At 37.2% G+C, this 24,386-nt stretch overlaps 1 protein-coding gene across 6 annotated transcripts in view; it reads right to left on the bottom strand.

Annotated features, from left to right (window-relative positions):
* Positions 1-24,386, bottom strand: part of TAB2 (TGF-beta activated kinase 1 (MAP3K7) binding protein 2) — a 61,633-nt gene that overhangs the window by 8,157 nt on the left and 29,090 nt on the right. For all 6 annotated transcript variants that reach the window (XM_086877639.1, XM_086877636.1, XM_086877635.1 and 3 more), the window contains 2 exons: positions 11,824-12,013; positions 4,995-6,507 (listed from right to left, as the gene is read on the bottom strand). In XM_086877639.1, coding sequence (XP_086733765.1) covers positions 4,995-6,507; positions 11,824-11,925 — 1,615 coding nt within the window. In that variant the 5' untranslated portion in view covers positions 11,926-12,013. The remainder of the gene's footprint in view (positions 1-4,994; positions 6,508-11,823; positions 12,014-24,386) is intronic.

The raw sequence follows: 24,386 nt of genomic DNA, 5'->3' as shown, positions 1-24,386 counted from the left end.
AGCCATGCTCCACTGCCCAGACTCAGAACTCTTCAGACCTGTCAAACTGTGGATGCAGGCTGCTGGCGAGTAGCCATTTCTGCTAGATGTGGTAGGTGAGGTGCATTGTTACCGGAGTATCAGGTGGCATGGCATGGCATGGCATGGCCTCAAGAGTTCAACCATGACCAAGACTTTGCCTGTGCATCCCTCATCTCCTTTTTTAAGCTACTCTTGTAAAGGGAAAAAACCCATGATTTCTCATTTTGATGGTCTCCCACTTGTGATATGACTCCCAGCAGTCATTATGGAACTGCACAAGGAGGAGAAGACACTGATGGATGCCCACAGCACCATTATAAGCTTTTCATTTTCATGTCACGTCTGGAAAGTTATGAAATTTATTCTCCTAGGAGCCTTGTGACTACCATCTGACAATTTCAAATCCCAACAGGTTTTAAAAACACACATTAAAAATTATCATTGTGATTAATGAAGAATCACTTAATACTACTATGCTATCCTTCTACTATTAAAAGTAACTTTGATAAGGAACTTGAAAGAGACTGGATAAAGTAGAAGCTTTCATATATAATTTGGTAATTTTGCTTAAATACCAATTTGGCAGCTGCAGGAAAACCATGGTGGGGGGAAGACAAAACCCTCCCCTTATTTCACTGCGGTATTTATGAATGGAAATTAGCAATTTAAGTATTCAGCTCCCTCTAGTGTCGCTCAGAGCGACTGAAAATTTTCAGAAAAACTCTGCAGTTTAACTTCTTAATTAAGTGCAAACATGGTATTTGGCAAATTAAGTTTTCTACACTTCTGTGCATTTGCATTCAGCAGAGTGCAGTATGCTTCAATGCTCTCGCAGAAGCCACCGTTTCCTCTGACATCCAAAGTGAACATTTTTCACATAAAGGCTATATATCATTGCAATTACAGGGAGGAACATGGAGGATAAAAGTTCACTCTTCCTCTCTCAGAGACCTTCCCAGTCAGGCACTAAATATACCTTTAAGTTTGTAAATGTATGCATAATTGTTTTCTCAAAGACTCTGTGAATTTTGAAGTGTTTTGTTATTTTAAGTGTTTCTAAGATAAATTCTAATCTAGCAATACAACAATTTCATCCTATCCTACAGACCTATGTATTTTTTAAATCTCTGACTTTGCCAGATATGAAGGGGATTTCTGGCAATGCAATTAGACTGCAGCAGGAGGTTAACAAGAGTCTCAAAACACACTTATGCTTGTGCATGTTTTCAAAACCTGTATTTGAAGCTGCACAAAATTCAGTCACCTGATATACAACTTCAATAGTTCAAACTCCTTTTTTTGTTCTCTCTTTTCAATACTCTCTTCACTTAATTTTTTAAAAAGAGGGTCAGTGAAAAGTGGGGCCTGATATACAGAGCCAAATATAAGGTGGTATTTTTTTCTTAGACCATATGATGCAATAGGCTCAGAGCCCTATGGAGCTTGGGCCACAGCTGTATCTCATTCAAGTCTTTTTTTCTTAAACATCTACAAGGACTGGCTAAAAATTAAAGCAATTTGTTTCCTGCAGCTTTATTTTTTAAAGTTTTAAAAAGCTCCAGGAAACCAAATCAAGAGCTGTGCAAAATGTTAATTTATGAATCTAGTTTATCAACTGATTTATTTACATTAAAAACACAGAGGTAAGAATTGCTAAGCAAACACGCATCCACATATACAACTGTAGTTGGTACCAATGATTCAACTCAACTTCGCACACCATCCTCTTTCAAGTTAAAGAAAATAGTATGAAAATGTCAGACAGTCAAAGCCATGTAATATTTAACCAAAAGTAAGTTTTGAAAGTAAGAAAAGTAAGATCTAGCTAGTGATCTTATTACACTATTATGTATTTTCTTGATGGGATGTGTTCCCTTACAGATGGAAAGCTATACATAGAATGAGCAACTATTAAATAGCTGTTCAGCCAAACTACTCATCACATGACATGCATACAGAACATATATCACAAAAATGTATCCGAATATAGAATCTTTAGTTTCTAACAGGATTCCAATTTTCCATGAGACACTTTATACTGAACTAAATTAAATATTGAAATCTCACATAACTACTTCATGTTAATAAAACAAATTATAAATTGTAATCTCTGCTAAATAATAAACTTACTCTGCTAAGTAATGAGAATACCCCTGCACACTGACAGAAGTGATACTGAACAGAGGAGCATAAAAATGCATCCCCTTTTGGCTGTCCTTCTGTGCATGCACCTAGCATTACTCTTCTCACAGCATCATGAATTCTTACTGACTTCAACAGCGGACACATGCACTCAACATTTCCACAAGTGAATCCTCAGTATCACAAACTAGAATCCTTGAAAATGAGAGACATCCCTCTGCAACAGGTTCTGAAAAGTCTGGTGACAGTGAGTTTCTTAGGATCACAAAGTCAGTGCCAGAGATGCAAATGCCAGAGACACAACCAAGCATTCCAGGGAAATGACACTGATTTCACCTGAGCAGTACCCACTCCTTTACTCATTGTATAACCTCCAGATTTGGCAGCAAGTAAGAGAGAATGGGGCAGCCTTCTACTACCTGCTGTGACTTTGCTGGGAGGGAAACAAGAAATATCATTGGAAGGAGATTGAGGTGCCTACACACAATGTAATTAAGTAACACTTCTTCGATGGAAAGCAGCAGCACCTACAGAGAGGTCCAACACATCTTCTGTTCTTCTGGGTTGAACCATGCATATAAATGTAAAATAAATTAAAAAAGCAAAGGAAATTTCATTTGACATCAAAGCAGCTCCATCTTCCACCCCAAGATTTCTTTTCCCCCAAGGCAGGTTCGGTTCTCCCTGCCGAGATAAGCAGCATTCTGGCAGAAATGGAAAACTGATGAAAATACATTTTTCTCTAATCATGGCCAGAGAAACTACTCATCTTCTCTGTCTAAAATTAAAATGAAACAAGTACCTCACATGGAAGGATTCTGGCAGAAGCATAAACAGTTCAGAACACAGAAAACATCAAGTAAATAAAGCCCATTTTCATATGTAAGAGAAAAAAAAAACAAACCACTGCTAAGTGTAAGAAACATGTTTAAAAGCAACAGGACTTCCAGATGTCAATATTATAGAAGTAAATCTATCACAGACTTCTCAGCTTTCCAAATATTAATTAACAACAAAACTGTAAGAAACACTGTACTTATTGCAGCAGAAAAGGAGCACACATGCCAGAAATGCAAAACATCTCTATGTGTAAAGAACTTCATAAGTATAAACACACTTTCTAGTGAAGGACACAGACAGATGGAGATTTCCTGATGTCCCTAAAGTTGTACCAGCCCACATCATACATCTACACATCATCTAAAAGCTGCAGCTTGGTTTCAGGAAGAGCTGGGTTCCACAGCAGATATGAGGTCAATACTTCTGGAACTCTAAGCTGTGTACCAAACTTGCCTCATCTCAATAAACTGAATGCTCATACCTGCAACTTGTAGAGATTGTGCAGGAGATTACAGTGGCCATCACTACCAAAGGTGCAAGAGATAAAGAGGTAGACCTGGTAGAAGTCAGTGCCCTCAGAAAAGAAAAACAGAAGAAAGACAACTCCCCAAAAAGTACCCAAAGTGCAGTTTTGCAACCCCCTAAAAATACCCAAATTGTTTGTGATGCAAATTCATGATCTAGAAGAGTGTTTAGATCCTAAGGACGAGATTTCAATTCTTAGTTTCTGGTATATGAAGTTTTCCAGGATTAAGACTAAAACAGTCAGCTAAGTCTCCCTTCCAAGTAAGAAAAGAAAATATGATCTGGGGGGCAATTGTTTTGCTTACCTACAGATGAGTTTTCTGAAGTTCCTTATGCACTGAACATAAGGGAACGTAAGGATGATTAGCTTTTTGGTTTTGACACATAATCTTTAGAAACTTTTGAGTTAAGATTGACTATTTCTCACCAAAGATAATTACATCCAGAAGTAGTGCACAAAGTAGAATCACTTTTTGATTTACTTCATTAACACAGTACTCCAGATGCAGACCTGACTTCCACTGTCCTGATCACCGTACTTACTTACACTAAAAAAGAAATGGCTAAATTCATATGAACTGGTTGTGGAACAAGCCAGTTTTTTTAATTCTGAATTGTTTGCTAAGTCCAGAGAGGAACAGTGAGGTCAAAGACAAATTATTTTGACAACCTATCATGAATACTACTTAAATACCCTGAGACTCATTCAACATCTTTATGTAAAAAGCTTTCAGGAGGGTTAATAAATGATCAAGTTGGTAATAAAAGCATGCAAACCCATGAAAACAGAAGAAAAATATTAACAGGTTATTTCACCACATCACATATTCTAAGTTTTACCCCTCCATTACCACCACTGATCCCTTAAAACAGATTCCTTTGATTTGGTGTTCCTTTTCACATTTTAAAATGTAACAGAAGTAGTGTATCAAGACTTTATGCATTTTATTGTCAAGCACACAGTAGGAAACACGGAAACCAGGCCAACTCTTCGTCCCATTAATTGCTTTTGAAGTCTGCTTTTCTTTCTTCTTAAAAAACACTCGCAAAAAAAAAAAAAAAAAAAAAGGAACATTCCAATGTAAACAGTACCTCAACGGATTAAAAAATCTGACAATGGAACTGTAACTTTAAGTCACTAGGATAAGTCGAACAAATGTAGATATCTCCTTCAGAACAACATAAAAATGAAGATGGTATGACTCCACTTCATTAAACAGATAACATATCTACTTAAGACAAACAGAAGAATATCTCCAAGTATTCAGTTACATGTCTTTACCATAAAAAGAAATCTATGATTTGCTTATAAAACACTTTTATTTATTTAGGGAACACTCACAAATGCTAAAATTAAAGATACTGTATTAACATCACAAAGGTTAGTAACTGTTTCCTGTTCTGCAATCTACACACTGAATTGACAACCTGGTCAAAATCTCTGCAATTTATATTAAGAATATTACCTTGCGTGTAGGCAGCATCATCAGATCCCATACTCAATTTCCGTGCATCACTGATCCTATCCACATGTGCTAAAACAGGGTCAGTAAGATGCTGGATACCCTCTGGTTCAACATAATGATCAGGAAGGTTTAGAAGGTTTGTAGGTTCAAAAGTTGGGGACACTACCCCTGGGGAAACTGCAGGGGGCTTATTTGGAGAAACTGTAATTTTAAAAGTATATTTTGTGTTAGGCTGCGTAACAACCACTCGAGGAGAGGTTGCAGTGGTGCTGTTGCCCACTGCTCGACTCTTGGGTGGATGGTGATGAATAAATGCAGGACCCATGCTTACTTGACCAGACATATTCCTAGCAGTAGTAGATACTCCAGGATTTGTCGATATGAAAAGCGTGGGCTGGTTCCGCACAAGTTGATCATCTCCTGTCGTGGCATTTGCTGAAATGTAGACCTTGGGCTGACCACGTGTGATCACTTCATCAGTATTTGGAGGACTGGCCGATATGTAAACAGTGGGTTGACTTCTACTTAATGTCTGGCTGTTGAGGGAAGAGGGAACAGTGGAGGTGCGAGGGCCAGTTGAACGCAACTTAGAAGAACTGTTTCTTTGTGGCGGTTCAAGTTTGATTTCAATTTGATTTTTGCGAGGTCCTGTGGATATATTCTGAATGTTGTATTGGCTATGAGCAGAAGATTGTGAGCTACCAGATGAATGAATCATAGGTGCTTGTGGAGTAGTAGGAGAACTGATAGGCATGTACACATGAGAAGTCTGGTGGCCTTGCTGGTTTGGCTGAGTTGAGTGTTGCGATGAGGTATGTGGCGTAGTACTGGATGTAGGAATAGTAGTCCAGGGACTTGGCTGCGAAGGCTGGTAGACTTGCTGAGGGTGCATGGGATTAAACTGAGATGCCCAGCCTGGCTGCTGCTGTGTCTGTCGAGCGGTACCACTAGGAGCTGTGATGTAAGGCCTAATATAGATAGAATTTCCCTGGGGACTGTTAAGTACAGGAGGAGGTACACCATGTATGTGCAAAGACGTTGGGGTATTGCGACCAGGCTGGATGTTTGGGGCTAAAGTTACCATAATGGGGTTGAATCTGGGTGTTTGTTGAGACAAGTTAGATACTCCTTTGCTGCCTAGGTGAAATCCAAGATGCTGCCCTGGATTAGAAGCACTAACTGTATTAGCCATCCCAAAGACATTAAATCCTTGTGGAACCTGCGCAGGTGCTGTCTGTGGTTCCTGCTGAAACAGTTCATTGTTGGACTGACTGGTTTGAAGGTGTCCATCACTAACGCTGTGAGCTAGAGTCCTACTTCCATTCATTCTACCTCCTTCTCTTCCATGGTGATAGACATTCTGTGATTGCAAATCCAAATTAAGAGATGTCATGTGATTTCGTAGTCCAGGAATCCCAGAATCATCCGAAAAGCTCAGGTCTCCTTCACCGTAGAGATACTTTGTGCTCTCCTGAGAGAGAACTGCACAACAGGCATCCAAATTATTGTTATTCTAGAAAAGACAGACGAAAATTTGACATTACTGATAAAATACTATCACTTATGTATGAATACATCCAACCATAACTGAAAAACTAACAATATAGCATCAGATAGAAAGCTTTAGTTGGCTGGCTAGCATAGCTGCTCTACACACACAAAGGACTTGCATGTGATCAGGGAACAGTGACTCAGCCAGTGGCACCAAGGGCAGAGGTCTGCGTTGCCTCTGAAGCAGCGACAAGGAGATCCTGCACCTTGGCAAGCTAGGTTTATGCAGTATGATACACTTTGGATGAATACTTTTCCTAGTCCTTCTCATTATCAGAACCACCTTCAGCAGAGACCAAATCTCTGGCTTTAGGGAGGAAAATGACAGCAGGAATGGATTCACAGCATCTGCATACTTTTAATAACTTAAAACCAGAAAAAACCTGTAAGTTCATTTTAAATGTTTTCCCAAACACTTCAATACCAGTTATGCATTACCTCCCGCTGAAAACAGAAAGTGAATCTTATGAAGAGAAGAAACACGCTGAGCCAAGGAACTGTACATGACTTCAGAAGAAATGCAAAAATTCAGTTTATACAAATACAGCAGGATTACTCTTTTGTCAGATAAAACAATTAATCGAAAACCCAGAGGGCATTTGTATTTTCATTTTAAACCACTGCTTGCAAACCTTTTAAATACTTATATTTGTACCTTTTAAAACCTGTAATAGGATGACTTAGAACAGAGACCACAACCTAGATAATAATTTTTTTAAAAAACATTTCTGAAGCAAACCGCTAATCTCCTCATTTTCCATGTTTAATAATATTGTACTATAATCTTCCCAATTTAGTTTCCTACATATGGATTTTTAGAAAGAGTGAACATGCATCAATGACCTAATCTCTTCATACTGTGCTCCAGCTTTATCACTTTTCACACAGAACCTCCCATGCCCCAAGAAATAAAGGTTAATACTTTCAGCCAGAAGAGCACCTGTTCAGGCCCATGTTATTAACACTAAAAAGGGGAAAATCCATCCAGCACATAGAAACAGTTACTAGAAAAAAATGCATGTGATCAAGGAAAAAAATTGCATGTGCCAAGTAGCAACATTATCTGTTAGTTAAGGAGTAACACAATCAGATAAACTGATCCATGCTACATGCTTTCTATTATGTCATTTTTGTTAAACTACCAGACATTTCTCATTCTTCAACCATGGTGAAGCTGAGAGTGTTGTGTAGACAGCAAGACTGTCTCTACCTTATAGATTCACAAAAAAAAAAAAAAAAAAGAATAAAAAGAAAAAAAAAGAAAAAAGAAAAAAGAAGAAAAAACAGAAGAAAATCCCCCAAAGCAAACAAGTGGGAGAGGGAGTGGGATGACAAGGCTAAACTTCACCCACAAAACCAAAACTATATGTTCATACAGACCAGATGCAGTTCTGAATTCTTCCAAATTAAAGCAAAAAGATCCCCAAAAACCCCCAGCCATAAAATTTTTAAAATGACAGGATACCCTAAAGGCTATCTGAAAAGCCAGCTCTATATAAGGATTGCTGCAAAAAAGTATTCAGATATGAAAATGGATCAAATTGATGATATGTATATTGGCTCTAGTTTGGACTAAGCACCAGAGGACAAAGTAATCAAAGGAAGTTAGTAGTGAAGAAAGGAAACACGCGGACAGAACAATGGGTAAGAGAAGCTAAGAACAATAGCCTGGTATTTGTTGCAAAGGAGAAAAGGGAGCCAGAAACGGCAAAAAGATAGGATGCCACAGAAAAACAAGCTAGAAAGTTCTCAAAGGCAGATTTTGCATGAAGTGAATTAAAACTATTAACATAAAGGCTGAAAAAACCAAACCAAAAAGGAACAGGCCAAGCTTGCAAGGCCCTTACATTCAGCTTGAATGAATTTCTTTGGACAATTTTTTTTTCTTTTTTAAGACTGCATCCAATCAATTCCCAAATTTCAGTGACGTCAATGAGAAAATTGGAGAACTCAAAGGGGAAACGGGGGCATATGGACCCCTGGCATCTTCTGGCTGGCAGAGGCAGAGTTTCAACCGCTTCTAGCTCTTTACAGATCAGAGAACCGGTTGATGGCAGAACTGAGCATATTCCAGCAAAACAATACCCCTCATCTTATCTCTGCCCATGTCCCAATTGAGTTTAAAATGTTGGCACCCTGAAAGAGAAAGAAAAAAAAAGAAAGAATAAGAATGTTGGAGGGAAATGAGGAAGCAAGGAGAAGACGTAGACTTGAGGAGCAGGTATAGAATGCTCCAGACACAAAAAATAAAACAACAGGGAACAACGTCCACAGACTGCGGGCACTGCAGTGACTCCTTCAAATGAGTAGAATGGGAGAGCTGAGTGCAGGAGGCTTGTTGGGAAGAATAGAGGGATACAAAACTTTTTAGGAATATTCAATGCTGTCAGCCCAAGACTTTTTACTCCCTGGATTAAGCAGCTTTAAGTTTCCTCCATTAGCTCTTTGGTCATCCTCTGTTTTTAGTATGCTATATATTGTTTAGGTATTTCAACAGTAGGCTATTTACCTCGAGGTATTTGCATATTCTCTTTATTCTTAATTTTATCATTATAAGCATATAATGCCATAAACCTTCATTTAGAAACAGCTGTGTTTGGCTACAAAGAATTCATGGCTACAAAGAATTATCTGTACAATTTTCTGCACAATTCACAGTGATCCAAAGAAACTTTCCTTGTTATAAAGGCCTCATCAGTAATACTATAACCTGCATAATCACTTATAGTATTCAGATTTTCACCTGGGGTATCTTATAATTCCTAGCTTAAAAATAACTTCACCATGACATATGATGCCTGCACATAAGGTACTATGGGGGCAAGGCATTTCTTATACCAAATGTCCTCAAGTGCTTGTCTTTGACCTAAACTACACTTATTGCCTTCATTGGAAATTCCTTCCACTATGTTCAACTACAAGGTGGCAGAACTCAGGATTCAGACACTGCTCTAGCAGCATTGCAAACATTGCACAAGTACTCTCAAATTCTGCTTTTCCATCTTTCCCATCAGTCCAAGTACAAAATTTGTTGGTTTGAAGAAGTCATGTTAGGCAGCTTTTATAACAACAACCTCCCCAAACAAACCAAAACACAAACAAACAAGATCCCAAGCCAAAGAGAGTTGCAAAGCTAGAAGTTGCACCAGAGAAACCAGAGCTCATGAAATTTCAAAGAACCACCAACATGACAGGATTTCCTTGGTAAGTCTCAGCTCTCAGTTCACAAAAAAAGGTATCTTTCCATTGTGACAAATTAGTTTAACAATATTACACACATGGAACATTAATTACTCTAGACTGTTTCTGAAAGATCCTCTTATGAAAGCAGACTTACAACACTTCCTCAAAATCTAAACCCTCCCCAATAAATCTGTCATAATATGTGATGTACAGTATCTTTTCTTCAGTTATAAGGCTCTTTTTATTAAAATAAATCCACTGTCTTCAAAGTTGTGAAGACTGCTGGGTCTCTTAAAGACAAGGATTAGTTTTAAAATTTATCAAGAATTAGATTTGAAAGATGATTACTGATGCATTCACTCCATCAAGTCTACAGACACTGCTGAACAAGCAGTTCTCATTTTTGAAGAGCAAAACCGTACTTGTCGTATAAAGTCCTACAGAGCACCAACATAAAAATAGCAGTGTACAATCCTGAGAACAAGTATGGGCAATTAATACTCAGGTTCAGTTTCCTTTTCAGCCAAATACTGAGAAAGAAGGGACTGAAGAAAGCTTGAAATTTCATGAGCCCTGAGCAGAATTTTGCATTCTTGCAAATCAAAACCAATTCTATTGATAAAATGCAAGTTTCACAATTTCTTACTCTAGAAGACTGGAGAGTCATGATAAAGTCTTGGCAATACATATGTTAAATTGTCACACACACTCTTCCCAACAGGACAAACACTTTATTTGGATGTATGTGTATGTGAGTACATATGCATATGTAAGTATAGAAAAATACGTATTTCATATATGAAAATACACATAAAAAGAAAGACAAATAATTAGGATATAAAGAATGCTGAATCATAACCCCAGATGTCCTAGCCATAGTCCAGAGACAGCTTCTGGGAAGCTGTAACCCATCATTTTTCCTATCAGTGTACACTGATGATCAGTATGACTATTTGGAAAATTCTCTTATTAACCAGGGTAAACCAAAAGTTGAATATCTTATAGTGAAAAAGAAAATCAATCAGTATGGGTGCTTTGAATTGATGGAAAATGCAAAGCAAGCATGTTTAAGCAACATAGTCAAATTAAGTCTACCAGCATGTGTTAACTCTAGGCATTTGGGTGTCCCTGCTGGGCTTTGGAGGGACATCAATTCATCTTCTGAAGTAGCTAACATGTTGTTACAGAGAAGGAAGCTGATAGAAAATATGGTATGTGTTCTGATAGTGGCAGCATTAAAAACAGACAGTTGCATGTAGAAGTTGAGAATATGCAGCTTTAGCACTAACTACAGCACTGGTCAAAAATGCTTTGTTACTATCAAGCCCAACAGAAATCCATAAATTAACTACACAGACTCCAAAGGTACAGCAAAAAAATGAAGCCCATCTGGCAGCCAAAGCCCTGGGCAGATGCACATCAGTGCCTCACCCCCACTCAAGTCTAACACGCTGGAGGCAAGGCTACAAGCACCTCATCTGCCTGAGAGAGCCTAACTCGGAGCACCTGGCTGCGCCCACATCACATTCCAGGCTCCCTGGTGCAGAGGGTACCTAAGGCCACCAGCGCTGGCTCTGCAGCCCAAGGGGCTGGGAATGGAAAGCATCAGGGCCAGCCTGCATGCAGGCAAGGGCCCACCTTTAAGTCTGATGGAGACCAGGCAGCAAAGCTGCTTCTGGATCTGCTCTAATACTCAAAAATGAAAATAAAATTTTAAAATGCTGCACTTTGTAGCATTGCCTTAAATTGTCCCCACTGGACTCAAGTTGGCTTTGCATCCCTCCTTTTGCCATGGCTAGTTCTGGCTCTTGAGATGGCCAAAAGGCCTGAGCATACTGATTGGTGAGACAGTAGTCTCCATGCACACACCAAGTATGGATTTACAGGCTGATTTACTTTGGACCACCCCTGATTAGGCATGGAAAAAAAGAGGCCAATTTAACGCTTTGCTTGCTGTGCAATATAAAGGAATTGTACATTTGTCACATTTAGAGAAAAACAAAAAAAAAACCATCTGCTTTCAAAGGGGATGCCCATACAGAAAACTTGAATTAGCAACACTGCTTACTTGTACAGCCATGAACAGAGCACTGACCTGTAACATGCATCGGGATACAACACCTTCAGGTACCTCAGGAAACTTCTGTCGCAGGTCATGTAAAACCTGAATATCAATTTGCTGGCTTCCTTGGGCCATTCGTATATTGCCTGGTCAGGATTGTTTTTCAACAGGCAGTTTCAGGCCTTAGTAAAGGGAGTACTCATCTCTTCTGACCCAGCATTTTCTGAAAGAGAAAGGCAAACCTTGAGACACCAAAAGCAGACACTTCTGACGTAACAAAAGAACACCCCACAAAAAACTAGAACACACATACAAAACCCCTTTTCACTTATGCAGCCTAAGTTTGTACTTTATGTCGATGTTTTCCTGCGCGACATTTCTGGCTAAGTAATTGTCCTTCATGCACTTTCAACCTTGAAAATTGCCCATTTATAGACACATCCAGGGATCACTTTCTTTAGTTATATACTGATATTATAAAACACATTAAGACTAAAAAATCAAAGTATTAAAATTATTTGGTTTAAGAACAGCATTTTTACTTATTTTAAATACAACTGAATATGAAGTAGTTCACATCAAGTATTGGAAAATAGTGTTCACTCAGCTTTTGAATGTACCTGCATTTTTACCTTTACCATCATTGTTTTTGTTTCCTATCAGGATACAGTGGATAAGAGAAGTTCAATGTCTCTAAGTTTCAGGATTTACTAGCAATTGTCTACTTTGTTTTTACCCAACATATTTCAGAATACTCAGAAATTATTACAAGAAGGAAATAACACTGCAACAATTTAGGCTTCCTCAACTAATTCTGTTTTTGCTTTGAAGGAAATTGTGAAGAGCTACGAATAAGACTATTTTACAATCACCAAATCAACACATTTATACAGATTATCTATCCAGACCATATGATATCTATAGGCTTTTACCAAGAAGAATTTCTACCAATAAATCTTCAAAGAATGCACCTGTGTGCTAACCAATGGAATGGTATCTTCTCCATATAAACTAATATTATAAATAAATATGACCATACAGTTCATAAAAACCCTGATGAAGTCAACTCCAACATACATTTACCTCTTAAATTAGCAAATGCTATTCAAGCATCTCCATGAATTTTATGCACTTTCTCTGTGGCAGCAGTAGAGCAATCAAAAGTTACTCAGTCTGTGTCTCACTAGAAGTGCATCTGTGTTATTTCTTCAATGGCTTCCAGTGCTAGGCTAATCTGAGCAATGACAAGACACTACTGATCTTGCACCTTCTTTAAAGAAATTATAAGGCAAAACACTGTTCAAAATAAACAACTGAACAATTACATTGTTTATCAAAAACTATACTGCAATACTTCTCTAATTAAACTTCAAATGTGACAAGGTCACAGCAAGTCCACAAAACCAGAAGATTCTATGAGCAAGAAGAAAACTGGTTTACCCTAGTTCAGTATCAAATGCCATTTTTCTACCACCTTCTACTGAGCAATCCATAAAACTTCCTGCTAAATAGTCAACCTCAATCCTACGACCACTTAACTTTTTCTTCCAATTTCTCTAACCTGCATTAAAGCAAACCACTTTGCAATAGGTTCTATTATTTAGAAGAGCAAATTCTATGATCTGCATCTCAAGTTCCCTGTGTACAGTACTAAAATTTTGTATTTACTCTTTATATAAATTGTATCAGCAAAAAAGCACCTTCACAGCTGCTGCAGCAAAAACTCCATGCAAAGAGATTAATGCATGTAGTCTTTTCAAAAAAACACAGAGAATAAATTAAAAAAACAGTATTTAAAACAAATGTTCCACACTGTCACCCCAGTGCTTCATTTCAATGAAGTATTTTGTATTCTAACTCATTTTTCTTCAGTGTCTGAAGTCTTGCTAAAACACACAATGACCACAATTTCCATTTATTACTCCAAAGCAGCAATGTATTATAACAATTACCTTAAAATTCAAAAGTGCTACAGAAAAACTTGTCTGCATCTTCACGAGGCGTAAAATGACTCATGGGTCATTCAACGCTTGCAAAGTTGACTTATTTGTTGGTAGCATGCAAAACTCTGGAGACTTTGCTTGTTTTTATTTTTTCTACTGTACTTTTAAGTTTTGGTGGCTTAGAACCAAGCAGATGCTTGCAGGCAGTATCACTTGACTAAACTTACTGATAAATTTTTGCACATGTGCATCAAATGTGTCAACATAGCAAAATATGATATTTACCATAATGTGGGAAGAAGTAAACCAAAGAGGCTCTGGCCCCACTATCTTAATTCAGAGAAATATACTCCAATACAAAAAGAAAAAAGTTTTTTCCTTTGTTTCAATTACAATAGGCAACTAATATGGCTTCACTGACAATTTAACATATGAAAAATATTTCAGATGAATATGAATGTCTCATTCCAATCATCACTTCAAGAAGAAAAACCCACTAAAGAGCTCAAAGGTATCAAAAGATTATTAATAAACTCAGACTTAAGGACGGCTGAAGTGACAGGCCATGAGGCCTTTGGAGGCCTCTCTAGTAAAGACAGAAGAAAAGATTTTTTTCCCAGATCTTGATGTTGCAAGAAACTACAAAAAGGACTTAGGATCCATCTCCAGAGGCAAACTTAAAGGAACTGAAAGTTACTTTGACAGATGCAAGCCTAAGGAACAGACACACAAGACTGCTGTCAGCAATGGAACTCAGGATCATCCAGAATATTGTTAGAAATATTCTTAGAATATTGTTAGAAAGTTACATATGCAAGTGGAAAACAAAAATGCATGAATGCAAGAGTGAATAGCCAAGACTGCCAGTAATTAGACTGTAGAAGAAAAGGGTACCAACAGGAGGCAAAGGAAACTGCTGGCAGCAACATTTGGGCTTCATTCAGTGACTCTGGCATAAAAATAAAGGCAATACAACATTATGGAAATAATCAGAAAAATATATTCAAGAAATTAATTATTGGAAGAAGGAAAATTCAACACTGGTGACTCAGAGAAATAATTCTTCCTAAAATCATTAATATCAGAGTTTAATTACAAAGGAAAAGTTCTAAATACTGGAGTGCAGTACAATATAAAGTTATTCTTGTAGTAACGTCCATTTACTAATTGTTTTACACACTGCTTCTAGCTACTAAAAAAACCCAAACAACCCCTTCAATGTGACTTTATAATGTTGAAGAGAGACAGAGATCCCAGTGCTCATTTATGCCAGCAATACTAAGTAACCGGAAGAATTAATTAGCTGTGTCCTTTTCAAAGAGTGTTGGCATGATCCCCAGACAACTTAAAAGGCCTGGCAATTGTATCATGATGGAGCTCCTGTTGAAGCTTTATTCTGTGAAAACTATTGAAACCAAAGTAAACAATGTGTCATCTCCCAAAGACTACTCAGAACCATGAGACACAAAATAAACTGCCTCTCTTGTTTATGAAAATATTCAAAGAAAACTTAATATGAAATATAATTCAGATGCCAAACACTAGGTCGTTATAGTGCTGGACCAGTGCTAGCTAAATACAGAATTTTTCAAGTCTCCTTTCTTCTGACAGAGCACATCTTTAACATATCACAGACATTTCTTCAATACAAACCTTAACTAAGTATCACATTGACTTTCCACAAAACACTTATAAAGCAAGTGTTCTTCAGAGTACATTCTGCCAAAATGGATTTTTAAAAATAATTAAACTTGACAAAAACTAAACAAAGGAGCTGACAGACTAGTATGTTATCTGCAATTCTTGTTCATTACTAATTTTTTCCCACTGCAACTTCACATACAGTCCATGCCACAATAAATATCAAAGGCAATTGTGCAGATTTTAACATAACTGCTGTATTTAATAATTCCAATTAAAGTTATGATGCACTCATTATGACTGAAGTCCCATTTATGGTCAGCTACCATTTGGGAAACAGCCTTTGTGCGTTCAAGAGAACGGCTTTTGGAAATATGCACAACACTGCCACAATAAGCAGCATGCCTTTCACCTTCTCCAAACTCAAATCAATGCAGCCTTTATATTTCCCTAGTTCAGTTACATCAAATAAGTAAATTTCTCACACTTTTCTGTGGTTTTAATCTGATCACATCTGATCTGTGTTTTACACACCTGGATAAAATGCTGTAAAAATAATCTATCTAAAAGCTTGTTTTAGAAGTCTGGCTGTAAATATTTCTTAAGAGAGTGAATGAAGAAACAAGACAACGTTTTCTTGTAGCATTAGTGGTGCAGGTTACAGACACTGTAAAGACTGCTGTAATGACAGGAAATCAGATGCAGCAAGTTGCAATGCAAGCCTGGTAGAGATTGCTAAACCAAGAGCAGAACACACAAGCAATAAATAATAAATAAAGATGACTGAAAAAACCCCCAAAACCCAACTAAAAACCAGAAAGAAACGACCCAAACCCTCTATATTTATCTAACGCCCCTTCATCAGGACTAAGACACATGGACTATGTATCTGTGCATTGGGTAACTCCAAAAAGGAGAATTATCTTCACCTCTCCTCACTCCGTGCTTTCATGAGCAATACCTTCTACCTACCCACATATTTTTAGCTACATTTTTTCTTATCTTATCCAAACACCTATCCAGGCACTAAGCCAACAAATATTAAGAAACTTCTATGGGCCCAGTTTTCAGCCAGAACTCAATTCTGATGTTTCAATAATTCAACTAAAGACTAACCTTAGGTCACTCTCCATCAAGGGTTTCTTTACACTGAATTGCCTGAATGACAAAGCATAGCTGATATTAATATTGCTAGCATTTCCTTCAGCTTTCTTTAAAAAATATAATTTCCCCTCCAATCTACAAGACTGGCAATCACATTATAAATATATGAATCTCGATCCACAGAGGACCCCTTCTAGGCAGATCTCCATCCCTCTGAGAGTAACAAGCATTGCAAGCTTATTGCCAATTTGTACTTCCTAATGTGTTAACACTCCCCTTACAATCAGAAGCATGTTTTTGTATCCCTATTGCTTGGGGGGAAAAAAGAACATCAGACAATAAATGCCATATTGTTCTCTTACAGCCTACCTCTGCAACCTCTTACATGCCAATTTCCATACCTATTCTTCCTTTTCTTCCTTACTTATAAGAGTATGTTCTTGTTAAACATGAGACTAGAAACTTTCACTGCATGTGTGCCTAGCAAATAGATGAGGGGGAAAAAATTAAAGAGATAGCACAGCATGTAAGGCCAACATTCCGTAAAGAAATTGGTTCCTAGCTACGTACAGGACAGCACACTTAACTATGTCACCAACACCTTGCAGGCAGGAAAAAAGAAAAACCCAAGAATAACAAAATTTTATGGTTCTCTGAGAAACTACAATACAACAAAAAAATTTAGAAATTAAACAGCAAGAAACTATGCAATTCTTTGCTCCCCATCTAGCCCTAATAAACCTTTTCTGAAAGTGTACATGGAACCAAATATCAGCCAACCTGAACACACACTTGTTTTCTTAGAATTAAAATTCAGACTAATTTTGTAAGGGAAAATAGAATATATAAACAAGAACATTCTACACCAGAGTCCCACATTCTTTCTGCAAAAGAGATTAAGAAGTGACAGGACAAAATCTAAAAGCTTACACTAACATCACTAATGCTTTAAATGCATATTTAAAAAAAAAATAATCCAGTGAGAATCAGATGATGGAAACAGGTTTATTAAATATTCCTAGTAGAATTTAATTGTTCTAATATATTATTCAGCTTTTCCATGGCTAATTCGAACCATTTCAACAGTTTTTCACCAGTATCTCTGCTTAAAGAATAGTATCATCAAATCCAGATGTTATACTTCACTCATTACCATCTATTTCTTAAATAAATAAAGAATGAATAAATTTAGTCCATTGCAGTTAGCTTCCCATCTCATCCTCAACCTACTACACAAGTGATATTTCCTTGTGAATGTTTGACAGATTTCTATTCTGCACTGTTCTGAATCCAGACAAGAACATGAAGGATACAAGCCTGATTTCATTGCATGACCTTAAAACTGAAAAGAATCAGAATTGCAAATAAGCATCACTAAGAATTCTCCCCAAGCACATTAGTGAACTGGATCAAACCAAAAGACTTCTATCAAATAATTAATGATGAGCAAGGTCCGAGGAATATGGCAAACTCTGGAACAGTTCAGAGAAATAATCTGTTCCTATGGAAAATTTATTTTAAGTGACCATACCTGGAAGCAATCCCTACCTGGAAGCACAACTTGTTTTTTTTTTATTTTTCTTCCTCCAAATTCATTACAAAGAATAATTTCCAGAAATAAATTTTTATTTAACACATTTCATAATGTCTTTTAAAATCCTGGCCGGAATAACAATGTACTTTAATGGGTCCCCCAGCAAATGTGTGCACATATGAAACATTTAAAGAGGTTTAATCTGTCAGGTATTTCCTTGGAAACTATGAGCAGTCACACAATTTCTTTTTCAAGGGAAATTAGTTGGGGTTGTACTTTTTTCATGTTGAGCAAATAAAAAAAAAGCATTTTGTTTTGTTTGACAGTGAGTTTTTAATTCTTGCTACTTTAGTAATGCTAATGCACACATTAAGGGATTCTACTAATGGATTTCACCTAAATTTAGATTGGATTTTTTTCCCTTTCCCTTAAGAGAATTCATTAAAAAGCCACATGCCTTTACTGCAGGTCATTCTGTCAATTCCATCAAAGCATAGCTGACCTTTTCAGAGCTCAGCAATATGTTGGTGAACCCCACACATAAGCATGTTAGAAATGAGGTTTCTCAGACTACTGTAAAAATTTCCTCAAGAATATGGTTTCATTAGAGAAAAATCGATCACAACAGTTGAGTTTGCCTTAAGCTACAGTTAGTAGTTTGCAGTTTGAGATTTGACCTGTATTCTTTGCGCAGCATGCTAACAACAGAAATCTGGATCTGAAAGCTTTGAAATTTGTAAAAAGGTGTTTAATTCATTTTTGCTGGAGATGAACTAAGGATGAGGAAAGCAAAAGACCTCTAAGACAGCTGAGAAGGCATCTTCCATTCTTCCTACACTTATTATCCAAGGCACATCCAACTGTTTAAGAGCAACACTTCTCATGTGCTCTCCTGTCCACACAGTTCTCACAAGACCCCTAAAAGCTCTGCATCACTACTCATTAAGTTATACTGGAAATACGTGTGAAGATAGAAATCAGATTTCTGAATTACATGTGTATCTTTAAATACACTACTTTAATGAAATGCAGAAGTCCAAGAATGTTATAATCTATCTTTATGAACCATATTCTTTACCTAAGAAGCAAACATTTGTTTTGTACGTGTCTGGTAAAACCAGTTGCATGGCAATTGTAGGATGTCATATGGAAATGAAATACACAAAGCTAAAACTGCACTGCATAATCCAGTCAGGGTATTTTTTAAAATTATATTAATGAACTCCAGAGTAACTCCAAAATCTGCCTGCATGAGTCCTAGTATTTTTCATGTCAGTTTTACCTAGATAATCAAAACTCTCTTCCTTGAGGTAGATTTATTTCCTTTTTTACTATGCAAATGTGTACATTTGCTTACATTTGTCAACGTCCCAATGAATGAAAAACCCATTACTAATTCACAGGAAGGGTCAAGTAGCAAATATTAATCTTCACATCCCCAAAAGTAATTGTATCAGGTTTTTCCACTGATTAACAATATGAGAAAGCTGTCAAGTATTTTTTTTTCATTTCTGCATACTTAATTTCTACTGTTGCTGCAGTGTACAGCTTTCATAAAGAGAATCCTCTATGAACTCTCTGAAGTCAAAAGCAGGTGTGGCTATTGAAGAGTATGCACCATTTTCAGTTCAACTGTTCCAAGAACTGAAGGCAAAGAAAAAAACATAAGACAATAAAAATGCCAATCAGAGAAAGAGGCTGGGAAACCACATCTATATGACCAGCCCTCATTAAAAAAAATCTTGAAAAAGTAACTGAAAACAATGACAGTCTACAAAGAAACATGAGTAAACATTTTTTTCTTTAATTCACTTGACTGCATCTCCTTTAATATCTGGTTTTGATTGATGACTTACAAAAAGATACAAAGTCTTCCTAAAATGAAGCAATAATTTTAAACAACTAGTTTAAATCTAACTAGCTTCTATGATTTCTCACAGATTCTCTGTTCACAATGTGCACTAATGTAAGAACACAAATATCCTACTGAGTCAAAAAACGGTCATTTTAGTTCAGTGTTGTTTGCATGAGTGGCAACGAAAAGCAATATTCAGGAAGAACATGTAAGCCTAAGCCTCTTTTGAGCACATTACTCTCATTCTCTCTGTACGTACAACTGTGTGATTGAGGAAACTTAAGAGCAGTGCCCTGTCTCTTCTCTTTACAGACCTGTTGACAATGTATTCATCAAATTCCTTTTCTTAAGCTACTGAAACAATCTGCTCGTCCAATACACTGTGGCAAAGAATTTCAGAAATTTACTACTCTGTGCATTTTGAAATAATTATTCAAAATCAACCAAAAAGTCTTCCTTAGACTTTTTCCAAACTTCTTGTCCTACAGGTCCTAAGTAGTACATAGTTCCAAGCTGCAGGATTTCATAACAGTTCTGCATTCACCAGCTGCATTAATTTTCAAGTTTCACTTATAAATCCTCCTACAATCTTAACCTCTCCAAACTGGTTAAGTCCTCCTTGGAAGGCAAGAGGTTAAAATAAAATAACATCTCACTGCCTTCTCTAACATATACATATGATCCCTGAAATACAGGGACTGCAGCTCTCAGTACTCCAGGGTAGGGCTTCCCAGGGCTTTACACAGGAACGACACCATTTCTCATGTCCTCAGTATCTTTATGATGCCAAATAGCTCTGCTGGCTTTTCCATCTGCTCCTGAACATTGCACCAAAAGTTTCACATAACTCCTCAGAAGTCCAAGACTGCTCCTCTCAGTTGCAATGAATTATGAATGTAGTATCTGTGTGTACGACCAGGCTCATTACACACCACAAGATGACATACTAGAACTTTAATAACCCATTCCTCTTTTTCCCACCTATATATTTCCTTTACATATGTAGTACCATAAACATCATCAGCTATGAAAGTCTTAAACATTTCCCAATATTTCATCTAACACTGTAGTTCATTGAGTAGAAGACAGCTTGGTAAAAACTACAATGGGAAGAAGAACCAGAGCCACAGCACCTCAGAGCCAGAGAAGTGTGAAAACTGTGATACAAAGCCTGACCTGGTGGCTGTGACCACAGTAACAAGTAGGGTAACAAGCACCTGAAAGTGTTACTTTATTTATTGCTATCCCCCAGCTTTCATGACACCACCTCAAGAACAATCCTAAAAGCTGGCTCCGAGTTGGCTACAGTGTAGTTCAGAAAGTTCCAGGTTTTACATCTGACCAGTCCAAATCAGATTAAAGTCTGTCTTGAACAAACTGCCCCCAAAAAGCTGTAGATGTTCAGGGAACTCGCCAGTAATCTACTGCCAACAGCAGCAATAAAATGTATGTGAATGACAAGTTCTTTGAATAGCTTCAGGAACCTCTACAATAGCTGACTCGGGGCCAAAGGGGACTACCCTGCAGCCTAAGTACACAGAAGCCCATCACAAAACTTCTTGGCTCTGAACACCCTTTCAATAGTATAAAACCACATTCCAACTAGACCCAGATCTGCAGAGCTTGCAGACTCCTGGCTCCACCACTGAAAACCACAGTCCAGCATGACTGGCTGTTTCAGAGCTGCCAATCGCAACTCTAGAATCATCAGCCCCATGATAGTTTCACCGAACCCAGGGAAGATTCAGCTTACACTTGCTAAGCTCATATATAATTTAAAAATCTTTGCATAAATGAAACAGACATCTCATGAAGTGAGAATCACAACTCCTAGCAAGCTACATATTTAGCTGTATCACGTGTTACTTGATCAAGTTGATAGTGATTGATACTTAATCACTGGATAGTGATTTCCCAATTTAAAACCAGCACACACACCAGATATCAAACCTTTCAGTAAGAGATGCACAATTACTACTGAAGAGCCATCATGGGACATCAATGTACAGAGGTGGGCACATAGGAAGGACATAATGCTTTTTGTTCCTAGAAGATCACATGACCAGGAATATTTCTGGATTTCTCAATGCAAAGCTCTATTCAAAACCACACATTAACAATCTGTTTTTTGAAAACAGGAATATAACACAGAGATCAAAAGATCAAAACAACTTGAAATTGGATTTAACCAAGCACAGAGACTCAAATCTACATAGAAATACTGAAGTATGAGAGCACTGCTGAGTTTCATATTGAAACTCCATATTCCTTAACTCTCATTCTAAAGAGAACAGCAAGAAGTGTCATTGCTTCAATTCAGAACTAAATAAGAGTGCTGTTAACACTACACCCTTCCCCAACTCAGAAGACTTTATCAAAGAAACACTTCAAACTCACCTGGTCTGAAACTGCAATAACTCTCAGATTTATCCATGAAAAAACCCGAAAAATCTTCCATTTCATTATTATATTGCAAATTCAATTATGAAAGAATCCAAAAGGCTAAAGAAATGCTAAGTTACATATATGATATATAATTTTGTTCTCATTTATAGTGACTGCAATTGTTGAATGTAAAATTATCCTGTTGTCATGTTTCCACAACAGTGGAAAGTCTGAGAGTGAACTTTACGCCCTTTTAGTATGTTCCCAATGACAATATTACTGTATTTCATTAAAATTCATATGAGAACATAAACACATTGTGCCAAGTTTTAGCAGCTTGCCAGGTAGCTCAATTTCTGATACGTATTTTGGGTTACTCAGTTCACAGGAGGAAGCTCTGGAAAGCCTCTGTATCCAGGCAAATAGCTGAACTTCAACAGTTCAATACAGAAGCCAACAACAGCATTACAAATCTCAGAGCTTGCATTATGTAACCCAATCTTCCAGTGGTTTTGCTGATGACTAGACTGGTATTTGAAGGACTTATTTCTGTGTTTCATACTGATACTAAAGCAAGTACCCCTAAAAATGCTGAGAAGTTCCATTATCCTACAACTGTAAGCCAGAAATGAAGTTAATCAGAGATCAAGGGACATGACAGCATTTTAGGGAAAACATTCCAGAATCAAAGTATCTCAATAATTGCCCATGGCCACAGTCAAAAACTTCTAAAGATGAGGTAATCATTTTAAACAAGAAGAACATGTACTTAGATTGGATATAAGGAAGAAATTACTTGTGTTGAGGGTGGTGAGACACTGGGATAGGTTGCCCAGGGAAGTTGTGGGTGCCCCTCATTGGCAGTGAACAGGTTAGGTGGAGCTTTGAGCAACGTGAACCTCTGAAAGGTGTTCCTGATCTTACAAGCCCCTTCAGACCTAAAACATTCTGTGGTGTCCAAACCAAGGATAATTAACTGGATTTTGATGCAGTTAAGTAATGTAATGCCTTTAGATTTTTTTTCCGTATGTTTTTTTTCACTGCACAATGTTGCTGAAGGCAGGCTGTATAGAAAATTAATTCATTTAATTAAGAAAAACATACAGAAATCCCATCAGTAACAAGGCATGCCAATTGTCATCTTATGCACATTATATGATGTGTCCTATTTTCTATTACTTACATTACATTCTTCCCTGAAGAAAATAAATGGCTCATGTATAATATTGGCTTAAAATGTTGTGATAGCACAACTAGTGTATAAAAATTGAGATTTTGTGAAACAAAAGAAGTTTTTTCCAAATAATTTTAAAATTATTGTGAATCTTCCTTATTGCTTTGCCTGGAAACATTAATTTATGGGAAAAACTCCTAAGACATTTACATCTCTCTTAGGCACACATAATGTATAGGCTGTTTCCTGATTTTACAAGGAAGATTTTCTAAGTATTTCCCCAATTTCATGGAACCATTCTCTGTTCTTTACTTTTTAACTTACATTTCTGTATTCTTAGTTGTGCAAGCCCCATTTATACAGTGACTCATTTTGGCACAGCCTGATCACTGCAGCACAACCCAGCAAGAGCAGTGTCCATCATCAGAAAGCAATGGTACAGGAAGCAAAAATCTGGAAATCATACTCCAGGAAAACCTATTTCTCAAATGTTTGTATGACTATAAAAAGAAACAAACCACACATTTCTAGTCCAGGTATAGCAGCACCTTTTGACACTCTCTCCAGTTGCTCAAAATTCAAATCAAAACATACATGCTCTTACTTGTAAGATGTTTACAATTGGCAAGTATGGTCTTCTTATTATTTTTTCCCCTTGCTCTCTTTATGTCTCTAGAATGTGATTAAACGAGGTAAGTAGGTAACCTAATTGTCATTTAAACCAGCAGATGAAACAAATTCAAAAGGTGTCAGTATAGCCCCACCTGAGTTACCATTATGAGTGGCCAGAAGCTGTCTAAAGGCTCAGTCCATCCACTTACTGAGGATAAAAGTATGAGGTTAACTATTAGGATCTAAGGGAACATAAAGGATATAAGGCTAACTCTTGCCATAAGCAGGAGCTGAAGAAAAATAATCCAGGTCTGGAAAACTGTTTTGGAAGAAACTACCATTTCTGCA

This window comes from Cyanistes caeruleus, chromosome 2, assembly GCF_971803275.1.
Source record: "Cyanistes caeruleus chromosome 2, bCyaCae1.hap1.1, whole genome shotgun sequence".
In the NCBI taxonomy this organism is placed as follows: Eukaryota; Metazoa; Chordata; class Aves; order Passeriformes; family Paridae; genus Cyanistes; species Cyanistes caeruleus.
Note: the sequence above shows the minus strand (reverse complement) of the source record. Positions and strands in the feature narration are given on the sequence as shown.